This window comes from Phocoena sinus, chromosome X, assembly GCF_008692025.1.
Source record: "Phocoena sinus isolate mPhoSin1 chromosome X, mPhoSin1.pri, whole genome shotgun sequence".
NCBI classification, from domain to species: domain Eukaryota; kingdom Metazoa; phylum Chordata; class Mammalia; order Artiodactyla; family Phocoenidae; genus Phocoena; species Phocoena sinus.
The window spans coordinates 33,636,130-33,660,650 of record NC_045784.1 but is presented as its reverse complement, the minus strand read 5'-3'; the positions used below and the strand labels follow the sequence as shown (position 1 = coordinate 33,660,650).

General features: G+C 40.8%; 1 protein-coding gene across 1 annotated transcript in view; it reads right to left on the bottom strand.

Annotated features, from left to right (window-relative positions):
• Positions 1-261: 261 nt before the first annotated feature.
• Positions 262-24,521, bottom strand: part of LANCL3 (LanC like 3) — a 98,721-nt gene continuing 74,461 nt past the window's right edge. Inside the window, exons 2-5 of the mRNA XM_032620975.1 lie at positions 21,183-21,306; positions 20,067-20,264; positions 12,019-12,226; positions 262-4,773 (exon numbers count right to left, since the gene is read on the bottom strand). Of these exons, the coding sequence (XP_032476866.1) occupies positions 4,614-4,773; positions 12,019-12,226; positions 20,067-20,264; positions 21,183-21,306 (690 nt within the window). The 3' untranslated portion in view covers positions 262-4,613. The remainder of the gene's footprint in view (positions 4,774-12,018; positions 12,227-20,066; positions 20,265-21,182; positions 21,307-24,521) is intronic.

Below are 24,521 nucleotides of genomic sequence, written 5' to 3'. Positions count from 1 at the left end.
ATTTCTCTAGGAGGTGGGTCAAAAAGGATCTTGCTGTGATTTGTGTCATAGAGTGTTCTGCCTATGTTTTCCTCTAAGAGTTTGATAGTGTCTGGCCTTACATTTAGGTCTTTAATCCATTTTGAGCTTATTTTTGTGTATGGTGTTAGGGAGCGTTCTAATTTCATACTTTTACATGTACCTGTTCAGTTTTCCCAGCACCACTTATTGAAGAGGCTGTCTTTTCTCCACTGTATATTCTTGCCTCCTTATCAAAGATAAGGTGACCATATGTGCGTGGGTTTATCTCTGGGCTTTCTATCCTGTTCCATTGATCTATATTTCTGTTTTTGTGCCAGTACCATACTGTCTTGATTACTGTAGCTTTGTAGTATAGAAGATGACTGGTTTTTAGCAGCATTAAACGTGCCTCCACAACTCACGCTGAGATGCTGGGCTGAGGCAAGCTTTCCTCCACCCACCCCCTTGCCTGCCTTCTCATTTGCTTTCCTTGCCAAGTTTATACCAAAATCACCTGGCCTTGGCGAATATGAGGCTTCGTCATTTTTCTGTCGATTTGGGACAGTGTTTCTTTCCACGTCCCCAAAGGAAGGCCTTATATGCCGTGGAGAGTATATTTCTATTGCTCCATGTCATGCAGTTCTGAGGCCTGAATTAAAGTGCAGACCAAACTCAACCCCAAATTACTTTATTTCCCAGTTCATGTTTTCTCTGCAGACCTAGCCTGCAGCTCCTTTTCTCAAGTTACTGGCACTGTAATCCTTTGTTTCTAGTGAGCAAAATAAGTATTTCCATTAAAAGGAGCTCCCCAGCGAACCAGCCTATTCCTTTTTACTCAGCCCCAGTGAATCAGAACTTTCTGAGGCACAAATGCTATAGTCAGGATTGGTTCTAGAATATAAAGAACATACTTTGTTTTTACCCATCAAGTGATCCAGACTCCAAGCTCTGCATCCAGACAGGGAGATTCCATTTGGCTGAAATGCCTACTTGAAGTCATAATCGAGCATGGTTTTGTATGCACGTAATAGGTACTTAAAATATAGCCTTCCTTTTAAACATATAAAGGACCTGCCTATTATAAAACTCTCTTATATCCATTTTATCACTGACTACCCTGTGAGGTGGAGAGGGTGATGGTGATGATGATGGTGATTATAGCTGCCCATGGAGGTCACCGAGCAAGGATTTGAGATTTCCAAAACAGGGCTCTTTGCATTACTAATATTTTTTCTTTTAATCATGTGTTCCCTGAACATGGCTATAAATCACAAACTTACATTTGTTGCATTGAAATTATTGAGATTTGCTCTCTACAGAAATGGAAACAATTTGAACACTGTCTTGATTAAAACCTTTAGTGTGTCAAAGAAAGTTAAAGATACAAATTGCCATGGAAAAGTTCCAATTTAGCACAGGCCAAGAAAATGACTCTGTTTCTCAGAGTTATCAGAAAGTGAATACAATTATCTTAATAGTGTAGTCAATTACCTAAAGAAGCACAGGGGAATATATGCTCTCAAACCTCTGTTCTCAGTTACCAGGTTACAAATGGAATAAAAAAGTAAAATCTGATGACTGAAATGGGATTAGGCAAAATAAAGATACATGGGGGGGGGCGGTACATGAAAGAGAAGATACATAATTTTGTTAATGAAACAAAATACACGGAGTTGTAATATTTTCCAAAACTTCCTGTTCTCCAAGTATAAGGCAGTCTCCCCCATTGTTGAGAGATTCTTTCAATCTATCCTCAAATTTCCACTGTTACCTTCAGGTTTATAATTGTTCATATCACATATAGTAAATAACATTAAAGTTATACTAGTGGTGGTGAAAATACCCTCATAGCCTTCAAGAGGCAACACACTTCAGTGCTATTCAAAAAAGGATATTACATTGAAGGGAACAGGTTGGTTAATTAAGCAAGAAGTGACATGCCACACTTTTCTACAGCAACACTAAAGGGTCTTTTTCCCACTTCTTGGGAAAACAAGATATTAGAAGACCTACCCAAACTTGTAATTCTACTCTCAGGAAAATAAAAACGATCGACATGTTTAAGTGCTAAACAAGCTTACCCTTGTTTCTAATTTACTGAGGTGTCAATTCATAAAGACACAAACATGGCCTTTTCTTGGATTTGACAAAATGGTTGCCTTTCCACAACGATTAGCACAACAACATCATAGTTACCATACTGGACCTTAGAAGGGCAGGTGAGCAGAAATGAATCCAGTTTTTCTGAAGTTCCTAGAGATGAAACTGGTATGTTGAGCTAGATTATCACTTCTTAGTGCTTAGGTTTTAAGGATGAATGGTGGAAGGATCAGCAAACAGAAACAGAAGCTAACTTCCTAGGGTATTTTGTTCACTGCTGTATCCCCAGGTTCTAGTCTAGAATACCAAATACATACACGTGGGAAGTGAAACCCTGGGTCTGAATCCTCATTCTGCCCCTTCCTAACTGTGAGACTTTGGATCAATTACATAAATCACCTTGAAGGGTTGCTGGACGATGAAAAACGCATGCGTTCTATAAAGCCCTGTATATTGAATGCTTATTACCGTCAGCCTATAGGGGTCAGATGAAATGAATTTAAATCCAGATGGTGGAAAGCAGCTACCACTATCATTTCAAAAGGAGACTACTTTGTAGAAGGCATTTTGTCTTAAGGCTTTCTGAGAGGTCCTTGACCATTCATGAAAGAACTTGTAGAACCCAACTTTGGGAGTCACCTGAAAGCTGCTATTTATGTGGTATTGCCCCAATCTGAGTATGTTCAAAGATGAACAATTGAGGCCAATTTTATATACTTATATCTGAGGATGTGAAAATGAAACAATGAGCTACAAACATACATGCTTTTCAAAACCACTTTGTCCTAGTTCTGATGAGTGCAAACATAAAGAGAGTCAGAAAATATCCAGACAGTTCTTACCTTTCTTCAGCCCCAGATTATTTGAGAATCTTGTGAATGCTAGAGATCCTCTTCCCCAAAAAAAGAGCGCACGCGCACACGCGCACGCTCACACACACACACACACACACACACACACAATTTTTAGGCAACAAAATATTCCCCAACTCCTCCCAAAGTTCATCTATGAATCAAGAAGTTAGGAACTACTGAACTGAATAAGCGCTTAGGTATCTATCTATCTATCTATCTAGATACATATCTAGATATATATACATCCTGATGTAAACCTAAGCACTTAATGATACATATTCTACATCTATCACGTATATCCAAATATTTAATGACTATTTAAATAATTGTTAAACCTTATACAGTATGCAATTCCCTCCTCACTCTGATATATGTAATTGACACTGGCCAAATTCTAGAAAATGGATAAACTCGTGTTCTGAGTATTGAAGTGACAGATGCTCCCACAACGTTCTGGAAACACTATTTACTTGAAGTAGTTTTACAGCTTCTATGTGTTTATGGCAGGGCTGAATTTAATATGACAACTTGGCTCACTGGGTATTGTAGACAAATTCTAGTGGAGCCTGTGTCTTGGAGGGTAAGGTGATCAGCCAGGGAGTTCTCGCATCTCTTAATCTTACAGTATAATATTGAGCAGTGTTCTTTTCATAATCACTGGTCCCTTTCTAGGCCACTGTGTGCCTGTCCCAGGGGACACAGTATTCCATCCAAGGCGGAAATGACCCACCTTCATAGTGGTTACCCTGATCTTTGAGATGAGTGATTTTTTCCATGAGTATATTTTACAGTTCAGCTAATAGCTTCATAGGGATTACATAAGCATTTAAAAAATTACTCACAATAGACAGTACACAGCTTATGCTTCAAATTGAGAAAAACACTTGACAGTATAACACTTGCTACGGTATTTGCTAGCCTGTGAATTTTGCTATTCTAATTGAGCTTTCGGAAAGAAAAAGGAACCCAGGAAGAGAGACGCTCTAAGACCCAAGGGAACTTGGAATTTGGGGGTTTAAACTAAGTTATGATATGATCTCTTTAAAGTGCCCAGGGTAATGATAAAAAATAGAGATTCATATGCAAATGTATCCATTCATTTAAAATCATGAATTTCAATAAGTAAAGGCAAAGGACAACCAAGAATTTCCCTTTTTGTCCTTCGGCAACCTGACACGTCCCTCCTAGCAGTTTTAGCTGGGCAATTACTTTAGTTTTCTGATCGTCTCTATTTCTGAATTTAGGGGTGGAGGGCACCCACAAATGGTCAAATTCTCTCTCCAATTGCAAAGGTATTTTTGGCATTTCATTGCCATAGTCCACATTTCAATTTTGTTTTCTATCCCGCAAGTGAAAGACAGATGATTTCTCTTTCCCTTTTTCCTCTGATCTCTGGTCTCACATCTATACCCTGAACTATTCCATCTCTAGGGGTTTTAGAAGAGTCGTGGTGTCTTTATGTTTGCAGGTTCTCACGCGGTTCTCCCTTCAATCAGGTATCATGTTGCCTTCACCTGCATGCTCCCTCCCTTCCGACAGCAATGTTAAGGCTCATGGTTGTGATACCATTGAATGTGGCTTATGTGGAAACTGCCTCAGGTAGTAAGCTCAGGAAATCTCAGGAACCTTCTGCAGGGCCACGGTGGGACACGGAGCCTTCTAAACAAAGACGCTGAAGAGAGGGAACTCAGCCTGGTTGGGCTGCAGCAGATCGATCAGAAAGCACACCGTCCCGGAGAAGCCTTCATACAAGCTGTATATACTTTCAAGAACCCGGGAACCAGCCTTGAATTCCTCGGTAAATAAAAATTCAGCAAACCTAAGAGAAGGAGAAAATATGAACAGTTTTCACATGAGTGTTTCCACATTACTGGCCCTGGGTTGCTTCTTCCTCCTCTCCACTAAGTTCAAGTTTTAGCATCATTCTCTTTCCAGACGTGTATAATATCTTAAGGAAGCCTTCTTCCCTGTTAAAAAACGGAGAAGCCATTATGCCATTGTGTATGTTTCACAACAGATCATGTTGGCAAGCAAATTCAACTATTTTCAGCATTTGCAAAGCAAAGCAGTTTCTGAGGATTTCATTCCTTCTGTCATCCGATAATTAAAAGTAAAAAAGACAGATAAATAGCCATACTTTTATTTATCTTGAATAGAAGCAAGCTGATATAGGTCTCTGCCTTTAAAAAAAGTAAATATGCTGTGTTTCTGCAGGCATATTATTTCTGAGCTAGGTTTCATTTATATGTGACAGAGAGCAGAGACTGAAAATAAATGGGCAAGATTTTATACAATCTGTGCTTTGGGCAAACAAAAGAATGAGATGAATGGGAAAAGGCAAGCAACATTTTATAATCATGACATCAAACAGCAAACTCAGCTACAAGATAGATTATTTTTAGGACACCTGCCTTACAAATAAATCACTGACCTCCAAATTCTCTATGAGAGATCTTTTTTTCTTTTACCTGTATTTGCCACAAAGCCTATTCAAATCATTTATAATGAGTAACATTTTTAGTAGCTTACAGGTTTTAAAGTGCTGTCACCTCTTTACAGACTTGCTCTACCCATTCCCATCAACAACAAACATAATCACCAATTCAGAGGCTAGAGCTCACAGGTTGAAAAGACCTGACAGCTGATTCTGCCATAAATTTAGATTACTGCTACTACATAGGGGGTCCTATGAAGAGTAATTACTTGTTTGATCTTTTTAGGGCTCTTTGAATTGATGGTAGCTTAAAATAAATCAACAGGAAACATACTGCAATTCTGTCTGGGACAATTTTTCTCTCAACTGTTTTCCTGAATATGCAACAATTTTTAATGGAAGTCAAAATTTTAAACAGTAGAATAATGATGCATCTTAAGAGTTCATTCAAAATTTGTAATTACACACTGAAACTTTGTGGTATAGTTTCAAGGAGTCTTAACTGTTTTAGTGCTATGGATCATTTGGCAGCCTGGACTCCTCAGAAAAAAAAAAAAAGTCTTCAAATATGTAAAGAAAAATACACAGGATTCCCAAGGAAATTAATTATATTAAAGCATGGTTAGCAAAAATTTTTCAACCGAATTTGTGATACAGTGATATATGGATTCTTTATTAACACATTAAATAACAAGATCTAGTAGTGGGTCTAATAACTGCTGACATTTCTAAGTAGTGGTGGGAGTAAAATATATTTCACAATATCTGCAACAAGACTAATAACATGAGAATATCTACGACATCTATTGGTGACAGAGTCACAGCTACTGCGGATTCAGAATTGAAAGAAATGCTACATTTCAGCTTGAAATGTAATACTTTTCTCAAGTAAATTCACGAATCCTAGATTGCGAAGCCCTGGTGTAGCAGGAAGAGGAAGGGCTTTGGGGTTGCAATATGCAACTCTGATAATTTCAAGTTAGATGACCTTTGGCAAATTTCTTAATCTGACTTTAAAACGGTGAAGTTGCAGAATTGCATAAGATTATCTGTAAAGATCAAAGATGCCATAAATTAGGGCTCTGAGCAGAGAGCAAGCATTCGATACATGGTAAACAGAATTTTTTTCACAAAAACATAGTATAGCAGAATATTTGTAAAATAGAGAGAACCATCCCACCACATTTTAAGAGAAATCCACAGTTAATTTTGCTCCCTCCTCTGACCTTTTTCCCCCCTAGGGTTAGATTTATTTACTGCATTATTGAAATCATAGTCTGTATAATATTTAGTATCCTATATTTTTTTATTTAAAATATGATAAACATTTTTTGTGCTTTTCAAAATAACTTCTAAATGATACATAGCAATTTACAAGAGTACCAGCAATGTGTGAGAGTAGCAGTTTCATTGTATTCTGACCTACACAGCATGTTATCATACTAAAGTGAAAATGATTGTTTCCAAAAACTACCCAATGGTGCAAAATTCAAACAAACAAATTCATTTTTCTAAAAAACTCTGTCAAAATAGAAGTCAGAATGGTAATTATGGAACTAAAAAGAATTACAGACACTGATAACATTACATATCAAAACCTATTGACTATGACCAAAACTGAACTCAGAGGAAAATTCATTGATCTGAGTTGTTGTTGTTGTTGATGTTATAAAGATGGAAGGTATTCTAATTAAGCACTTTTTAAAAACTGTAGAAAATAACAAAATAAAGGGAAGGAACACTGGAAAATCAAAAATAAAGGCAGAAAACAATGAATTAGGAAACAAAAGAGAAAAACAAAAATAATTAATAAAACCCAAAAGCCAGTTCCTTGAAAGGGTAAGCAACATAGACAAAATGCTGGTGTGTCTGGCCAAAAAGGAAAACCATTAGGAATGTGAAATGGCATGTAATCACAGACATGGGAAATTTTAAATATCCTGGAACTATACTGTTAGAACTTTATGTCAAACATTTGAAAATACATATGAACTAGATGCTTTTATAGTAGTTTATTCACTACCAAAAATAATTCAAAAAGAGGTAGAAAACCTGAATAATTAAATAATCATAGAGGAAACTGAAAAGGTGGTCAAATATTTTTCTGGAACGATAAATTCCAACTCTGTGTTAAAAGAGTAGTAGGCGATGACCATGTTTATTCCAGGAAGGTACATATTGTTTGACTTTACTGTTTTAGGAACGGCCAAAGGATGTCTCCCCAATTTGGACCACACCATATTTAACTTTGAGTTATGATGAAGTGGAAATTTCAGTACACTAAACAATTAAATGCAATGCCCAAACAGTATTCAGATATTACCTGCACATTTTCAGTCTTTACCTGTAAGTGAGAAATTTAAGTTGTCTGAAGGGCCTTGTAATCCCAGACTTATAATTAAGACTCTGTAAACTAGGACCAGTGTCCCAGAAAAATAGAGGGGTTGTTCTGATTCTTTTTAATAGGCTTTCTAGAGAATGACAACCCCGATGAAATTTATTCCAAAGGTGATATCACATTAGCCTAAGTAAGATCCCAAATGACTTTTTTTCCCTATATTTGGGAAATAAAGGGTCAGGTTGCAACCTAAACAGATTAGGGAGCCATTAATCAAAATATAATAACAGACTTCTACAACAATGGAGCTACAAATGGGGGACTCACATATGTTAGTATTTTTCCTTCTGTGCATACATGCAAATATCATAAAGGGTAGTTTATGGTTTTTTTTAAAGATCGAATATTAGAAAAATTGCCTTGGGAAGACCTCTCTGACAAAATGACTTTTGTGTGATGGTCTGAATGAAGTGAGAGAACTGGGACATATAAGTAGAAAGTGAACATCACAGGTGAAGGAGACAAAAACTTCAAAGGCCTTGAGGTACGTTGTACCTGGCATCTTAACAGAGTAACAAGGAAGCCACTGTGGTGCAAAGAACCAGGAGCAAGACAAGTAGGGCATGATATCAGAGATGTAATGGGAGGCAAGATCCTGGAGGGCTTTTTGTTCAGAGAACAGACTTTGGCTTTTACTCTGATTCATGTGGGAAGCCATCAGATTATCCTGAACAGAGGAGTGTCATAATCCGACATGATACACATTATAAGAAGCAAATTTAAAAGATCACGGTGAGGGCTTCCCTGGTGGCGCAGTGGTTGAGAGTCCGCCTGCCGATGCAGGGGACACGGGTTCGTGCCCCGGTCTGGGAAGATCCCACATGCCGCAGAGCGGCTGGGCCTGTGAGCCATGGCCACTGAGCCTGCGCGTCCAGAGCCTGCGTGTCCGGAGCCTGTGCTCCACAACGGGAGAGGCCACAGCAGTGAGAGGCCCACATACCGCAAAAAAAAGAAAAAAAAAAAAAAAAGATCACGGTGAAACACAGACTCACTCTTAATGAGATAAGCATAAAGGCAAGGATGTTTATTATCCTTCTTTTTCTTTTTTTTTTTTTTTTTTGCGATACGCGGGCCTCTCACTGTTGTGGCCTCTCCCGTTGTGGAGCACAGGCTCCGGACGTGCAGGCTCAGCGGCCATGGCTCACGGGCCCAGCCGCTCTGCGGCATGTGGGATCTTCCCAGACCGGGACACAAACCCGCGTCCCCTGCATCGGCAGGCAGACTCTCAACCACTGCGCCACCAGGGAAGCCCCTATTATCCTTATTTTTATTGAACATTGTTATGGAGATTCTGACCCATGCGATAGGAAATGAAAAAAAAAGAGTATATAGTTGAGAATGGAAGTAACAAAATTATAATTATTTGCAGATAATATGTGTGCCTACTTAGATAACCCAATGGAATCTAATAGAAAGATGAATGGAGTTCAGTAAGGTGGCCAGATATATCATTTTGATATTTATCAAAACTAAGATGTTTGTAAGATAAATGCAGATTTATATGAGAGAAGGGTGTCTTAGATTGCTAAACTGCAGTAATATGTACGTTTTTTTAAGTCTTCATAAATGCCAGTAATAAATGACCTGAAAACATAAGGGAGGAAAAAATTCCACTCACAATCCTGGAAACATAAAATACATAGTAATAAAATTAACAAGAAACATACAAGTCCTTCTTCATAAGATCAAAACTTTACCAAATGACATTTTTACAAACTTAAATAAAGGGAAAACATACCATACTCTTGGATGGAAAAACTCAATATTCTAAAAATGTGAATTCTCACTAAGTAACATATAAATTCATTGAAATTCCAATCAAATGTCTGTAGGATGTTTTAATTTTTGAAAAATTGACTCTAAAGTACAACTGGAAGAATAAATGAGAGAGAACAGCTAAGAAAAACTAGAAATAAATGAATAATGAAATATAGAAAGTCCAGAAGCAAACCCACACATTTATTTAAATTCAGTTTATGATAAAACTGGAATTTTAGATGATTGGGGTTATTGGCCAACAGATGTTATGGGAAAGTTTTGTTTTTTCATTAAAAAGCACAAAGATAGGGCTTCCCTGGTGGCGCAGTGGTTGAGAGTCCGCCTGCCGATGCAGGGGATGCGGGTTCGTGCCCCGGTTCGGGAGGATCCCACATGCCGCGGAGCAGCTGGGCGCGTGAGCCATGGCCGCTGAGCCTGCGCGTTCGGAGCCTGTGCTCCACAACGGGAGAGGCCACAACAGTGAGAGGCTCATGTACCACAAAAAAAAAAAAAAAAGCACAAAGATAGATATCCATCTGACACTATTTTAAAAAGTAAGCTCTAAACTAATCAATGATTTAAAAGTTAAAGTAACTTCTAAATTGGTGGGAGAAATGGGTGAAGCGGTACAAGTTTATTTTAAAAATGAAAGTAAATCATAAAAGTATTAAAAGTCAATGTAAATTAATATTTTTATAATCTTAGAGTGGGAAAGGTCTTTTTTTTTTTTTTTTTTTTGGGTACGCGGGCCTCTCACCGCTGCGGCCTCTCCCGTTGCGGAGCACAGGCTCCAGACGCACAGGCTCAGCGGCCATGGCTCACGGGCCCAGCCGCTCCGCGGCATGCGGGATCCTCCCGGACCGGGGCACGAGCCCGCGTCCCCCGCATCGGCAGACAGACTCTCAACCACTGCGCCACCAGGGAAGCCCAGGGAAAGGTCTTTTTAACTATAACACAAAGTCCAGAAATCTTTAAAGTTTGACAACTTTATCAAGAAAAATACTTAAAATTTTTGTCTGGCAAAAGACCATGAAATAAGTTGAAAGAAAAATGGCAAAGTAGAAAAAAAATTTACAGCATATATTGACAAAGAGTTACAGTCCTCAAAATAAGCATCACAATAGGAAAAATGGGCAAAAGACAAAGACAGTTTAAAATACCTCTGGATTTAACGACTTCAATTTAAAATTTTTCTCATAGTGCACAGAAAGGTATGTATTGGATATTTGGGACAATTTTGTTTGTATTAGTAAAGATTGCACATATACCAAGTGTCCATTACTTAAAGATTGGTTAAATTAATCATGGTACAACTATAATAAATAACTATATAGTCATTAAAACAATGAGATAGATCTATACAAACTGAAATAAAGGATGTCCCTTAAAAATTGTTTATTTAAAATTATAAACTGCAAACATTATGTATAGTACTGTTACACATACATAATTGTTGGATCTTATTAATATGTACGTATAATACATACACACATATATATATAGGAACATACATTCATGCACAGAGAAATGTCTAGAATGATATAACTCAAATTGTTAGTGATAATAACAGTGAACACTTACATTGCAGTTACTATGTGCCAGGCGCTGTTCTAAATGATAAATGAGGCCATTATGCTAAGTGAAATAAGCCAGTCGCAAAAAGACAAATACTCCATGATAACACTTACATGAGGAATGTACAAGTCAGTCAAGCTCATAGAAGCAGAGAATACAATGAGGGCTGCCAAAGGCTGGGGTGGGGGAGGGGAAATGGGAAGTTTTTGCTCAATGGATATAAAGTTTGTTACTGAAGGTGAATAAGTTCTAGAGATCTGCTGTCCAACCTTGTGCCTATAGCTAACAAGATATTACTGTACATTTTAAAATATGCTAAGAGAATAGATCTCATATTAAGTGTTCTCACCACAATAAAAAAAAAATCACAAAAATACATATCCTTTGGCCCAGTAATTCCACTTCTAGGGATTTACTTACAGATGTACCCATACCTGAACAAAATGATATATGTACAAGGTTTTTCATCATAGCATCATAGGTAATGCAAAATATTGGAAAGAATCCAAATTGCCCTCCATATGGGACTGGTTAAGTAAACTATGGCTCATTCAGAAGATGTAATACTATGTAGCAATAAAAATGAAAAGTCCTTTATTTACTGATTTAGGGTGATCGTTAAGATAGCAAAGTGCTACCATTTGTAACAAAAAAGAGGGACAAAATATTACACATATGCCTATCTGCTTGTGTATATCTACAGATATGTATATCCCTGAGAAGATAACTAAGAGACCGGTAACTGACTGTCTCCTGGGAAGTGAACTAACTTGCTATAGTGCACAGTGGAAGTATTTCTTTTTACACTTTAAAACTATGTGACTCTATTACCTGTTCAGAACATTAATTGTATTAACATTTGGAGAAAAAAAAAAAAAAACATGCAAAGAAAGGCTGACCTTTGGGCTCGGTAGATGTATTTAGAGTTTCCCGTGAGCCGGTATAGCAGCAGAAAGACATAGGCACTGCCAGCTACCCCGTGGCAAATCCCTGGCCCCTTCTTTAGCAGGCCCTTCTGCCACGTGAGTTCCCCACACCGGATACATGTGTCCAGGTACTGTGGTTTCTTGGAAACCAGATAAGCTTTTGCAAACAGATAGGCAATTCCTGTGAAAACATCAAAGACATTAGAGGTGATTTTCAGGGCTTAATACTATAGAGAGGAACTTCTCAAACTCAGAGGCTCACAAATCACCAATGTATTGGTAGAATACCCACTCTAATCTAGTAGGTCTAAAGTGGGCCCAGAGACACTGCATTTCTAATGACAGCCCTTCCGGGGACCACATTTTGAGTAGCAAGGCTATAGGATCTTCTCCAGGGGAGTCTTATTTTACCGGTGAGATTTAGTTTAAGTTGTTTGAATTGTATGGTGATACTGGCCCTGAGAGAAAGAGCAACAAGTATCTAGATTGGCAAAATCCATAATTTACAAATGGGTTAATATTTGATGACACATACCCTGGTAAGCATTATGCATATGTGGCTATTTGGGATGGCTAAATGTTTACACAGTTTGCCCATCCCCCCACGGATGTTCAGAATTCCTAATGTTAAAGTACTTATAACTACACACCTTTTCTTAAGAGCCAAACTGGGAGTCCTTCCAAAAACAACAATGATCCCAAGTGACCTGGCCAAGACTCTGGCTTCAGCCGCGAAGTGAGGCCCTCCCCACTTGATTGTTCCAAGGAAAGACACGTTCTTTCAAAACTCCTCAGCCAAGGCAATCTCAATTACACAGGCAGGAATGGAAACAAGAGAAGTGACAGCTATTAATAGAAACAATTTCCTCCACATTCCAGGTGCTCATATTCAGAGAGGAGATTAGTAACACAAGATCACTCTCTCTCCTGCCTCGCCTACCCTTCTCATATAGAAAGTGGGAAAGACTGGAATTTAGTAGATATTTTGACTAGCTCATCCGTCAAGGTTACCTCTGCCTTTGTCTTTGACTAGCCTATTTTACAACTGTGTAAAGACAGAAATTACCTTGTAGAAAACTGACAGTAATGTAAATAATACCTGTCTCTAGAAACTCACATTCTGTACGGTAGATGCTGCAATGACTTCCCTCAGTCTTCGTGGAAGCAGCTAGTTTCTGCATCTATTAAGTAAATTCATGTCAGCGTTCCTAATAGCCTAGAAATTATGTCCACTCCGGATTTTCCTTTGAACCAGTTGTAATACCTATGTGGTTCCCTCATCAATTTATGAGTTAAAATTGTTGACATATGTTTATGTTTGTTTGAGAGTCATGATTTTATTCTCTTTTAAAAATGTATCCTGGGCTTCTGTGGTGGCGCAGTGGTTGAGAGTCCGCCTGCCGATGCAGGGGACACGGGTTCGTGCCCCGGTCCGGGAAGATCCCACATGCCGCGGAGCGGCTGGGCCCGTGAGCCACGGCTGCTGAGCCTGCGCGTCCGGAGCCTGTGCTCCGCAACGGGAGAGGCCACAACAGTGAGAGGCCCGCGTACAGAAAAAAAAAAAAAAAATGTATCCTTTAACACTCCCTGTGACAAACACATAACAACGGGCTCTCCTCAGCCAGTGCTTTCCAGTCAACCACTGACAATGGTCACCTATAGCACTGTCTTCCTTCAGTTTTAGGAAGAAAGTGTCATTCCCACAAAGAATGATTTTTAAAAGAATTGAACTTAGTTAATTACACATTCATTCATTCACTGTATCCATTCATTTGAAAGTGCTCATTGATGATCTGCTGTATGCACAGCCCTAAGCAGGGCCAGCTTCATGGGCATGTGACCTGTACAGCCTCACAAAAGGCCTCCAGAAGGGCCCCACCCTGGATTGAATGCTCTGTTGTTGCCATCTTGAAATTCTTAATCATTTTTTAAAAAGGGGTCTGCATGTTTATTTTGTACTGGGTCCCCCAAATTATGTCACCAGTTCTGGCACTGGGTGATATAAAATCAATGCTAAACACGATTCCTGCCCTTCAGGAAGGCACTGTCTAGAAAGGGAGAGAAAATTATGTACTTTTGACTGATACATAATAAGACATGTAGTTCATGATGCTGTGGGGACATAAAATGAATGGCCCTGAAAATAATACTAGAGGGATCAGAAAAGTGGAAGCTCCCTGAGGGAGACAGTCAGGGGAAGCTTTGATGGAAGTAAGGCTTTCTTCAGGACTGTGTAGGATGCATAGGAAACTGCAGGCCTGAGGAGATGGAGAGAGAGCATTCCAGGCATCAAATCAGCAAGTGCAAAGTTTCTAAGCCACAATAAACAAGTCACATGAAGACCAGTGGGGCAGTGTTCTAAGCAACAGGACCATGGGCTGGAAGGGTAGATTGGGCTCACATATTGGATGATTTTACAATTCCAGATGGGCAGCTTGGACTGTATTCGTGGGCAGTAGGGAACCAGTGGGACTGTTTTGTTGTGAATTGGTTGGTTTATATTTTTAATGATGTGATTAGTATTATAGACAAAATGCCCCACTGTGGGGTCAACCAAGACTGAAAGAAGGGCAATAGGGTAGCTATGAGCTGATCGTGTCAGCAGAAAGATGGCAAAGAGGCTAATGAAAGAGACAGTTCACAGGATGGATGGCTGTTTAGATATTAATTGAGCACCTACTATATGCCAGGACAGTAGTAGGTACTAAGGTTTTTTAAAAGCCCCTGCCAGGGCTTCCCTGGTGGCGCAGTGGTTAAGAATCCTCCTGCCAATGCAGGGGACACGGGTTTGAGCCCTGGTCTGGGAAGATCCCACATGCCGCGGAGCAACTAAGCCCGTGCGCCACAACTACTGAGCCTGCGAGCCACAACTGCTGAAGCCTACACTCTGGAGCCCATGAGCCACAACTACTGAAGCCCGTGCACCTAGAGCCCGTGCTCCACAGCAAGAGAAGCCACTGCAATAAGAAGCCCGCGCACTGCAGCGAAGAGGAGCCCCAGCTCACCACAACTAGAGAAAGCCCGCGTGCAGCAACGAAGGCCCAACGCAGCCAAAAATTAAATAAATGAATAAATAAATTTATTAAAAAAAGAGAAGCAGATGGTTTAAAAAATAAATAAAAGCCCCTGCCTTCATTAGTCTTTACAACCTAACTGGGGCACTCATTAGGCTACGTGAGGGGACAGAGAGGCGTTGAGGAAGCACAGAGGAAGGCTCCTAACCGACACTTGGAGGTAGGAAAGGCCCACTGGTGAAATGACACCATCTAACCTGGGTACCAAAGGAGGAGGAGGAACAGGCCAGGTGAACCGGAGCCCTTGGTGCTCTATCGGATCCCTTTACTTTACTGGCAGGTGCCCCATCCCCCAGCTGCTGTGAGCTGACTGCTGACAAAGCTCACTGCTGCCCTCTTCTTGGGAGATACGGCCTCAGCCAAAGGGGTGGCTATGCTATGCACCTCCCCTAGAAGGCTTTGGCCAATGATTGGCTGCCTCAAGACAGAGCAACTCTGTGGTGTCATCTGTGCTTCTTAGCTTCCCCACCACCCAGAATCCAGGTGAAGCTACTCTCCAGGTGAGACACAGAGAGCCCTTTGCCACCCAGCTTCTACTCTGTCCTCCTGCCACTTCTCCCCCATGCCCTCCATGAAGCGTTTACTTCAGTGAAACCAAACCACCCCACAGTTCCCCTTCCTTCACCATGTGGTTCCATGCCTCTGACTGACTTTTCTCGGAACAAACTTCCCACCTTTCTTAGTCTAACTTATCTCAGGCATCATCTCCTCCAGGAAGCCTTCCCGGAACCTGGAGGAGGACCAGAAATCCCTCCTTTGAGCTCCCATCACTCCTTATACAAGCCTTAGCACTCACACAGTATCATATTAAAATTACCTGTTTTTTAATATAAATAATTTTTAAATTGAAGTATAGTTGATTTGTAATATTATATTCATTTCAGGTGTACCGGATAGTGATCCAGTATTTTTGCAGACTAAACTCCATTAAAAGTTATTACAAGATGACTATAATTCCCTGTGCTATACAATATATCCTTGTTGCTTATCTATTTTATACATAGTAGTGTGTATTTCTTAATCTCCTACCCCCATCTTGCCCCTCCTCCCTTCCTTCTCCCCACTGGTACCCACTAGTTTGTTTTCTACATCTGTAAGTCTGTTGAAATTACTTGTTTTCATGGCTGCCGCCCCTAGTATTGTGCCAGCTACCCAAGGGCAGGTACTCTGTCTTGTTCATTTTTGCTCCCCAATCTGTGGCATGGTGTTTGACACATGGCAAGGACTCCACAAATGTCTGCTGACGCTATAATGTCCCATTTCTCACCCCAGCGCAGGCTGATGCTGAAGCGGAGATGAAAGATGTGGAAGGAAGACGGGTTGAGATGGTCTAATTGCTAAACCAGGCCATTAGCCCCAGGCAGCTTAATGGGTATTGATCCTATGGCTCTGGCCAGAGACAAAGGGCCTCTTCCTGCAGCCTGGATCATGGAATGGTACACGGACAGGACCTTGAAAAACTTCTACACCTATTGTCTCCTTACCTAACCTAATGAAATCCACAATAAGGTGGCTTAACCTAAAAGGAAAGGACGTTGGATTTCTTTGCATTTGCTGGGAACGGTGTCATTTCATCCTGGGAACACTGCTTATTGTGCACTGCCATGAAACCCGGAGGCAGCAATGATATATGTCTTTGTCAAATACAAATGGGAAAATGAATTATTACTTAAGAAGTATGGTTTGAGAGGCTAAATCTTGGAAACATGTGACCCAGCAGAGCCTCGTGATAGCCAGACTTGGCACGTTTCGTTTCAACATCCTACAGAATCAGCGCACAGGTCCATTCCGGGATCCGGAATTTCACTGAAGCACGCATTGTACGGTGTGCACTATAAAGCTTAGTGACCAAAGACACCTGCACTGTACAAGTACTTACTGTTCTCTATTCAAAGTCACCTACGCAGGAGCCCTCATGAAATGATTTAAAAAAATATAGCTACACCTGCGTTTCACCCAGAGTAAAGGAAATGCGCTGTCAGTGTGACCACAGATGATGTAGCATAATGCGATCTAGAGTTTCTTTTAGCCACAGCATTTGTTTTAATGATTTTGCAAATGATTTTTGTCCTGTATTACAGAATCTTTAAGGCTAGGAAGGGGTCAGGTGAATCTGCCTGCTATACTTCGTTGTACTTAGTGAGAAAAGCTCTACGTCGCGCTGGGTATTTATAAATGTGGGTGCCTGCAAATCTTTTGGGCCATATCCCTCACGAACGGTAAGGGTCCACAGGATTAAAGGGGTCTGTGGCGAAAAAAAGACTGAGTTTCACTGCTCCACCTCGATGCGCTCCTTCCACAGATGAACAAAGACACAAAAGAAACAAAGTGGTTTTCTCAAGGTTACTTAGCTGGTTAGTGTCTGAACTATAATTAGAACCCGGAGTTATTAACTTAAGAGTCCAGAAGTATATTCACAGCGCATAAATGATAACTAAGGCTGTCACCTGTAGAGGTGGGTTGAAGGAAAGTCAATGGGAAACAATTATAGTATCATTGATGAAGATAAGGTATCATTGATGAAGTTCCACACTGTGGATTATTTCTGGCAGGTTTTAAATCACAGAATCAGTCTTCCGCCCCAAACCATCTGCACTGTTCATAAATCTACTCTCAAAAAATCTTCTCACATAAGTGAGAATTATTTTTCTAGGTCATCTCTTGTTTTAGAATTTTTGGAGAGCTTACTGTTGCCAACTTCAGAGGCATCTTCATGGTCTTTAACCTGCACTTATCAGATTTATAATCACTCCTGATGCTATTTTTAGCACATCTCTTAAAAGGAAGACCAATACCCTTGAGATGGAAGTGCGGGTTGGCAGACATAATGGGCTCCATTTGGTTCTTTATTCATTTGTGAATTCGTTTATTTTTGGCAGTCCAGTGAATATGAGGATTGAATGATTTTGCCCTGCAACCTGCGTTTAATCTAACCAAGATACTGAACATGAATGATAAATGAGGATAAATAAAGTCCCCAAGGTGATGAATACTCTGCTGTACTGTTATGGTCCATGATTTACAAAGACAGATGGGATGTGATGTACAGAGAGAAAGGAATAACCGCCCTTCAAGAACCCCACATCAATTAAGTGACCCAGCCACTCATTTTAGTAAATTATCTTCCCACTCTTCACAGGGCTTTTACTATACATTGAATCCTTTCAAAATAGGCTGTATTTAATTTGGAACATCTCCAAAATTCAAGGATCCTGGGGTGCTTGGAGGATACCCAAAGGCCTTCACTGAAAATGATGAAAGGGAATAGGAAATGGGAGCGTTGAGCGTAACATGAAGAGATATCATTTCCAGAATAGTAAATAACTGCTGTTTTTCTTCAGAAAGTTCAAAGCAAGAAAAAGGTGGGCTCAAATGATCACTGGTGGGAATTAGCCTGGACGTAATGCACAATGAATGCCCTGGCGCTGGTACAAGCACACACGGGAGCCTTTGAAGTCCTTCCTTAAGTAAAAATGGAAGGCAGAGAAAATATGGCCAATGGACTAACACTTCTATTATTCGTCACCTCAAACTGTACCGAAGAAAAAATGAAATTCCAGTTGGATTAAAGAACATTAATTAGGTAAGGAGGGGAAAGGAAGTAATAAAAATCAGGTAACAAATGAAAGAGAAATCAAATATATTTTAAAGCTGTACTCATGGCACTGAAGCATAGCCTTGAAAATTAAATAACACTCCTAATCAAAAATGTGTGTGTTGGGCTTCCCTGGTGGCGCAGTGGTTGGGAATCCGCCTGCCAATGCAGGGGACACGGGTTCGAGCCCTGGTCTGGGAGCATCCCACATGCTGCGGAGCAACTGAGCCTGTGTGCCACAGCTGCTGAGGCCCGCGCGCCTGGAGCCCGTGCTCCGCAACGAGGGAGGCCACCGCAGAGAGAGGCCTGTGCATTGCAGCGAGGAGTGGTCCCCTGCTCACCGCAACTAGAGAAAGTCCATGCACAGCAATGAAGACTCAACACAGCCAAAAATAAATAAATAAAATAAATTTATAAAAAAAAATGTGTGTGTTATTTTGGTATTTTAAGTCTCTCTGGCCAATCGACCAAAATGCACTGTCTTTTTTGAATTGCCCCTTCTCTAAGGCCTAATTAGCAGTGTAATGGGATTGAAAAAAAAAAGGAAAAGATGGGGTCTGATAAGTTTCCAGGCTCGATTCCAGAGAGTTCACTGCAAATGGCTTCTCATTTCTCTAGACTTTTCATTAGGTGATAATGGAAACCGTCATTTGGAGAAGAATTACAGAATAGTCCATCTTCAACCTTAATGTGCATACAAATCACCTAGGGATCTTGTTGAAGTGCAGATTCGGATTCAGTGGGGCTGGGGTGGGGCCTGAGATTCTGGATATCTAACAAACTCCCGTGCCACTAGTCCAGGGACCACGTTTTGAACTGCCAGGTTCCAGATCTGCACTGTCCCATGAAGTTACTGAGCGCTTGCAACGTGGCTAGTCTGTATCAGGATGGGATGTAAGTATAACAGAGACACGGGATTTCAAAGACTGGATATTTAAAAAATATGAAGTCACTCGATTTTTAAATTTGTTGCATGTTGAAATAATATTTGGCGTATATTGGGGTAGATCTATTATTAAAATTCATTTCACCTGTTTCTTTCTATGTTTTAAACAGGGCTACTAGAAAGTTAATTTCATATGTGGCTCGTATTATATTTTGTTGGACAGCACTAGTTTAATTTGTATACAAATATTGTAGATAAAGATCATATATTTTTTTAAACACAGGATCATTTCTGGACATCCTTTACTGATGGAGACTTTCTTGGCTTTGAAAAGTTTCATCTTGACCTTTTCATCTCCCACGGTAATGGCATAAGATGAGAAATACCCTCACTTCTCAGAAAAGGCACCCGTCTTTGGCTAAGCCCAATGAAAGGGAATGCTACCAGATAATAACATGAGTGAGACCTGGGGCGCCGTGGCACCAGTGCACCAGCTCGTTCTCCCGCTCGATGGCCTCGCCGAGCTCAGGTGGCCAGTTGCAGTTTTGTTCCTGCTCCATAAGGAAGTCCACGCTCTGCCACACCAGCTCCTGATCTGAGGGCTTAAGGTGCTCATGGTAAGAAAGAAGCATCTGGAGGATGGACGACAGGCCATGAGCTGCTCCTATACAGACAAGCACAGCATCATTAATTCACATAATTGGGAGGAGAACCAGTTTGAAGTCTGGGCGTAAGTATTACAGATTGATGAAGGGGTTGGGGAAAGCCAGGCATTCTAGGCAAAAGGAACAGGCACAAAGGTTACAAAGGTATGAGAACACTTTGCCTGCTGGAGACTTTATAAATGTGAACCAGGGAAGGGAGAGATAAAGCTTGAGTTTGGAGAGGGAGGCAGGCGATCTGCAAAGGGGCTTGCAAGTCATGCTTGCAAGGAGTGATGGGGAACCACTGAAGGATTCAAAGGGGTAGTAACTAACTTTCACTTTACAAGCCTCATATCTCAAAAGTACTCATTGTGATTCAGTAGTCTGTTATTAATCCACTAATATTAAAAACTTGAAACTGTCAGTGGCTGAATCCTGCTTCCCTGTGCAGAGGTACTATTGGCAGTGAGCATATAAGCTGTTAATTTTCAGCAAAATTAGGCCAGTGAATTCACAATCAAGAATAAAGGATTTGAGTCTTTAGTGAAAGTCATTGTTAAAATAGCTCCATTTCTTTTTTTTTCCTTTTTTTTCTTTTTTGTTTTAACATCTTTATTGGAGCTTTACAATGTCATGTCAGTTTCTGCTGTATAACAAAGCGAATCAGCTATATGTATACATATATCCCCATATCCCCTCCCTCTTGCGTCTGCCTCCCACCCAAATAGCTCCACTTCTGACAGGTAGACTCTGAAAACAAATATGAAATTGTGCTTTGTAGTATCCGTCAATATTTGTTTTTAAATGGCCTTTCAAAGGGTTCCCAGTGAAAGCAATAGTGATGACCTACGTCAAAAACAAAATCTTCCAGTCTTTAGCCAATGCTGCTGTTAGAGACTGCCTTTCTCCTCCAGGCCTTTGCCAACACCCTCACTCACCCAAGTATTCGGTTCCATAGTAAGAATACATCAGTGGGAATGGTTTCCTCTTTTTCATGGCATATTGCTTCCCGGAGTCCAGGATCGCCTGGCAAATTGATTTGATCTGTGCTGGGGTCAGCACCTGAGTAAGGAAAAGAGGCAGAAGTCAAGTCAGGATCATCATTATTCCTCAGACACTGGACTTTCTTGCTTAAAAAGTCCATCAGCATATCCCCCCCTCCCAGTCCTTTTCCTATTTGTAAATAAGCTCAGCCCACCATACCTTTTTTTTGGAAACCACTGATTCTCTCTTCGTTGTCAAGTTTATCTCCCCTCTTCAGAAAATTTGCAGTTCTGATGGGAAACACACACCTTTACTGCTATAGGCTTTTATAAATGGCAGAGGCCACCTAACAGCTGTTATATCATTAATCCTTGTCACAGGAACAAGAAGTTGCTCAGGAAAGAACAAAGACTGGTCCTAAGCGACCATGCTTGGCAAAGCTGTTACTTCTGATGTATGGCGCGGGTCTGGCTCAGACAATGGGCCTTCAGTTTGTGTCATTTCGACTGTGCTCATAAAGCCACAATTCTATGACAAGCTGCTGCATGACAGACCCGCTGGAGCCTTTTGCAGTCCATGAAGGAAACCTAAGTCCAATAAGGACCAGGACCAAGGCAAAGGAACTTTTACTATCAAAATGATGCTGAATAGAGAATGGCTAAAAGGCCGTCTCCCATATTTTATTCAATCTAGGTACCGTAAGTTTTAGGGCTATACAGGTTAAAATGTTCTCAAGCCTACATAGCATCATTGCATTTATTAGGGTTCTGCTCACGTTTGCAATGTTCTCTGTCTGCCAGTCTGCCTCGGGGCTCACTGGATGCTCCCTTTGGCACAGCACTTGACACCTGTTGCGTTCTGTCTCTCTCTACTGGATGATCAGATGCAAAGACTGTAATGTCTCGTCATTTTGGTATCCTTGGTTCCTGACTCTGAGCCCGAGGGGGCCTTTGGTAACTGATGAGTGAGTAAGTGCCAGGTGGACTGCCATGAAAAGCAGAGCCCCCCTCTCCTCTTTTCTTTATTCACCCCTCCCTCCCTCTTCCCCTTCCTTCCACAATTATTTCTTAAGCCCTAACTATAAGCAGGAAAGACTGTTCTAGACGCTGGAGATACAACAGTGAACAACATGACAAGACCTTTACTCTCATGAAGCCAACCTTCCAAAAAGGCAGACCTACACAGGAAAAGTACTAGCCAGAGTAACCAAAGAAAGAAGAAATCACCTAAAGTTCAGCCTTGGCCTGACTGGATGAATCTGGGATCAAGGAACAATCTACTGGATTTTGGCCTTTCTCCGAAGACTCGCACATCCAATTTTCCTACCTGATATCTGCCATTAGACACACCCATTCCTTTTGAAATAACTAATTTCTTAAGTCATAACTTGCTCCTCTGATTTATGCAACATTAGAAGGGCAAAATATAATCCAGGTTGTGGCCCCTTCAAATCCAGCATTTAATTTGGAAAAATAATCACATAAAGAAGAGGAAGTTGTTCATTAATTAGTTCTGCCAGTTAACATTACTGAGCTACTATTCCAGTGAGGCCCTCTAGTAGGTATTGTGGGGGAAACTCTAGAAAGCCTAGGACACATTTTTTTTCCTACAAGGAACTTACTATCCAGCACTGGAGATAGACATAGACAAAAGTCTACAATACAGTGATTAAAGTTCATGAGCCCACCTCACACCGGTCAGAATGGCCATCATCAAAAATCTACGAATAATAAATGCTGCAGAGGGTGTGGAGAAAAGGGAACCCTCTTGCACTGTTGGTGGGAATGTAAATTGATACAGCCACTATGGAGAACAGTATGGAGGCTCCTTAAAAAACTAAAAATAGAACTACCATACGACCCAGCAATCCCACTACTGGGTATATACCCTGAGAAAACCATAATTCAAAAAGAGACATGGGGCTTCCCTGGTGGCGCAGTGGTTGGGAGTCCGCCTGCTGATGCGGGGGATGCGGGTTCGTGCCCTGGTCCGGGAGGATCCCACATGCCGCGGGGCGGCTGGGCCCGTGGGCCATGGCCGCTGGGCCAGCGCGTCCGGGGCCTGTGCTCCGCAGCGGGAGAGGCCGCAGCAGTGAGAGGCCCTCACACCGCAAAAACAACAAAAAAAAAGAGACATGACCACAATGGTCACTGCAGCTCTATTTACAGTAGCCAGGACACGGAAGCAACCTAAGTGTCCATCGACAGATGAATGGATAAAGAAGATGTGGCACATATATACAATGGAATATTACTCAGCCATAAAAAAGAATGCAATAATGCCATTTGCGGGCTTCCCTGGTGGCGCAGTGGTTGAGAGTCTGCCTGCCAATGCAGGGGACATGGGTTCAAGCCCTGGTCGGGGAAGATCCCACGTGCCACGGAGCAGCTGGGCCCGTGAGCTACAAATACTGAGCTCTGCGCGTCTGGAGCCTGTGCTCCGCAGCAAGAGAGGCTGCGACAGTGAGAGGCCCGCGCACCGCGATGAAGAGTGGCCCCCGCTTGCCACAACTAGAGAAAGCCCTCGCACAGAAACGAAGACCCAACACAGCCAAAAATAAATAAATGAATAAATAAATTTAAAAAAAAAAATAATGCCATTTGCAGCAACATGGATGGACCTAGAGATTATCACACTAAGTGAAGTAAGTCAGACAGAGAAAGACAAATATCATATGATATGACTTATATGTGGAACCCAAAAAAATGATATAAATGAGCTTATTTACAAAAGAGAAATAGACTCACTGATATAGAAAAAAACTTGTGGTTACCAAAGGGGAAAGCGGGGGAGGGATTAAATTGGGAATCTGGCATTAACAGATATACATTACTATATATAAAATAGATAAACAACAAAGACCTACTGTATAGCACAGGGAACTATATTCAATATCTTGTAATAACCTATAAGGGAAAAGAATCTGAAAAGGAATATATATAAATATATATATGTGTGTATATATATATATATATATATATATATATATATATGTAACTGAACCACTTTGCTGTACACTTGAAATACTGTAAATCAACTATACTTCAATTAAAAAATTTTTTTTAATTAAAAAGTTCATGAACCCAGGCAGGGGTGGAAAGAAACAGTAATGCAGAATATTTAACACATCAGCTTCACTAAGACTTCATCTCCTCATTTTCCATCTGGTTGCTCAGAAACAATTACATCATGGGTTCCAACTTAAGTTTCCCTTTTATTAGGTACCTATCTTTGCCTCTTGGGTTTACTTCTCCTTTCTGCCTAGAAATCCTAAAGACCCTATCTTCCCATGT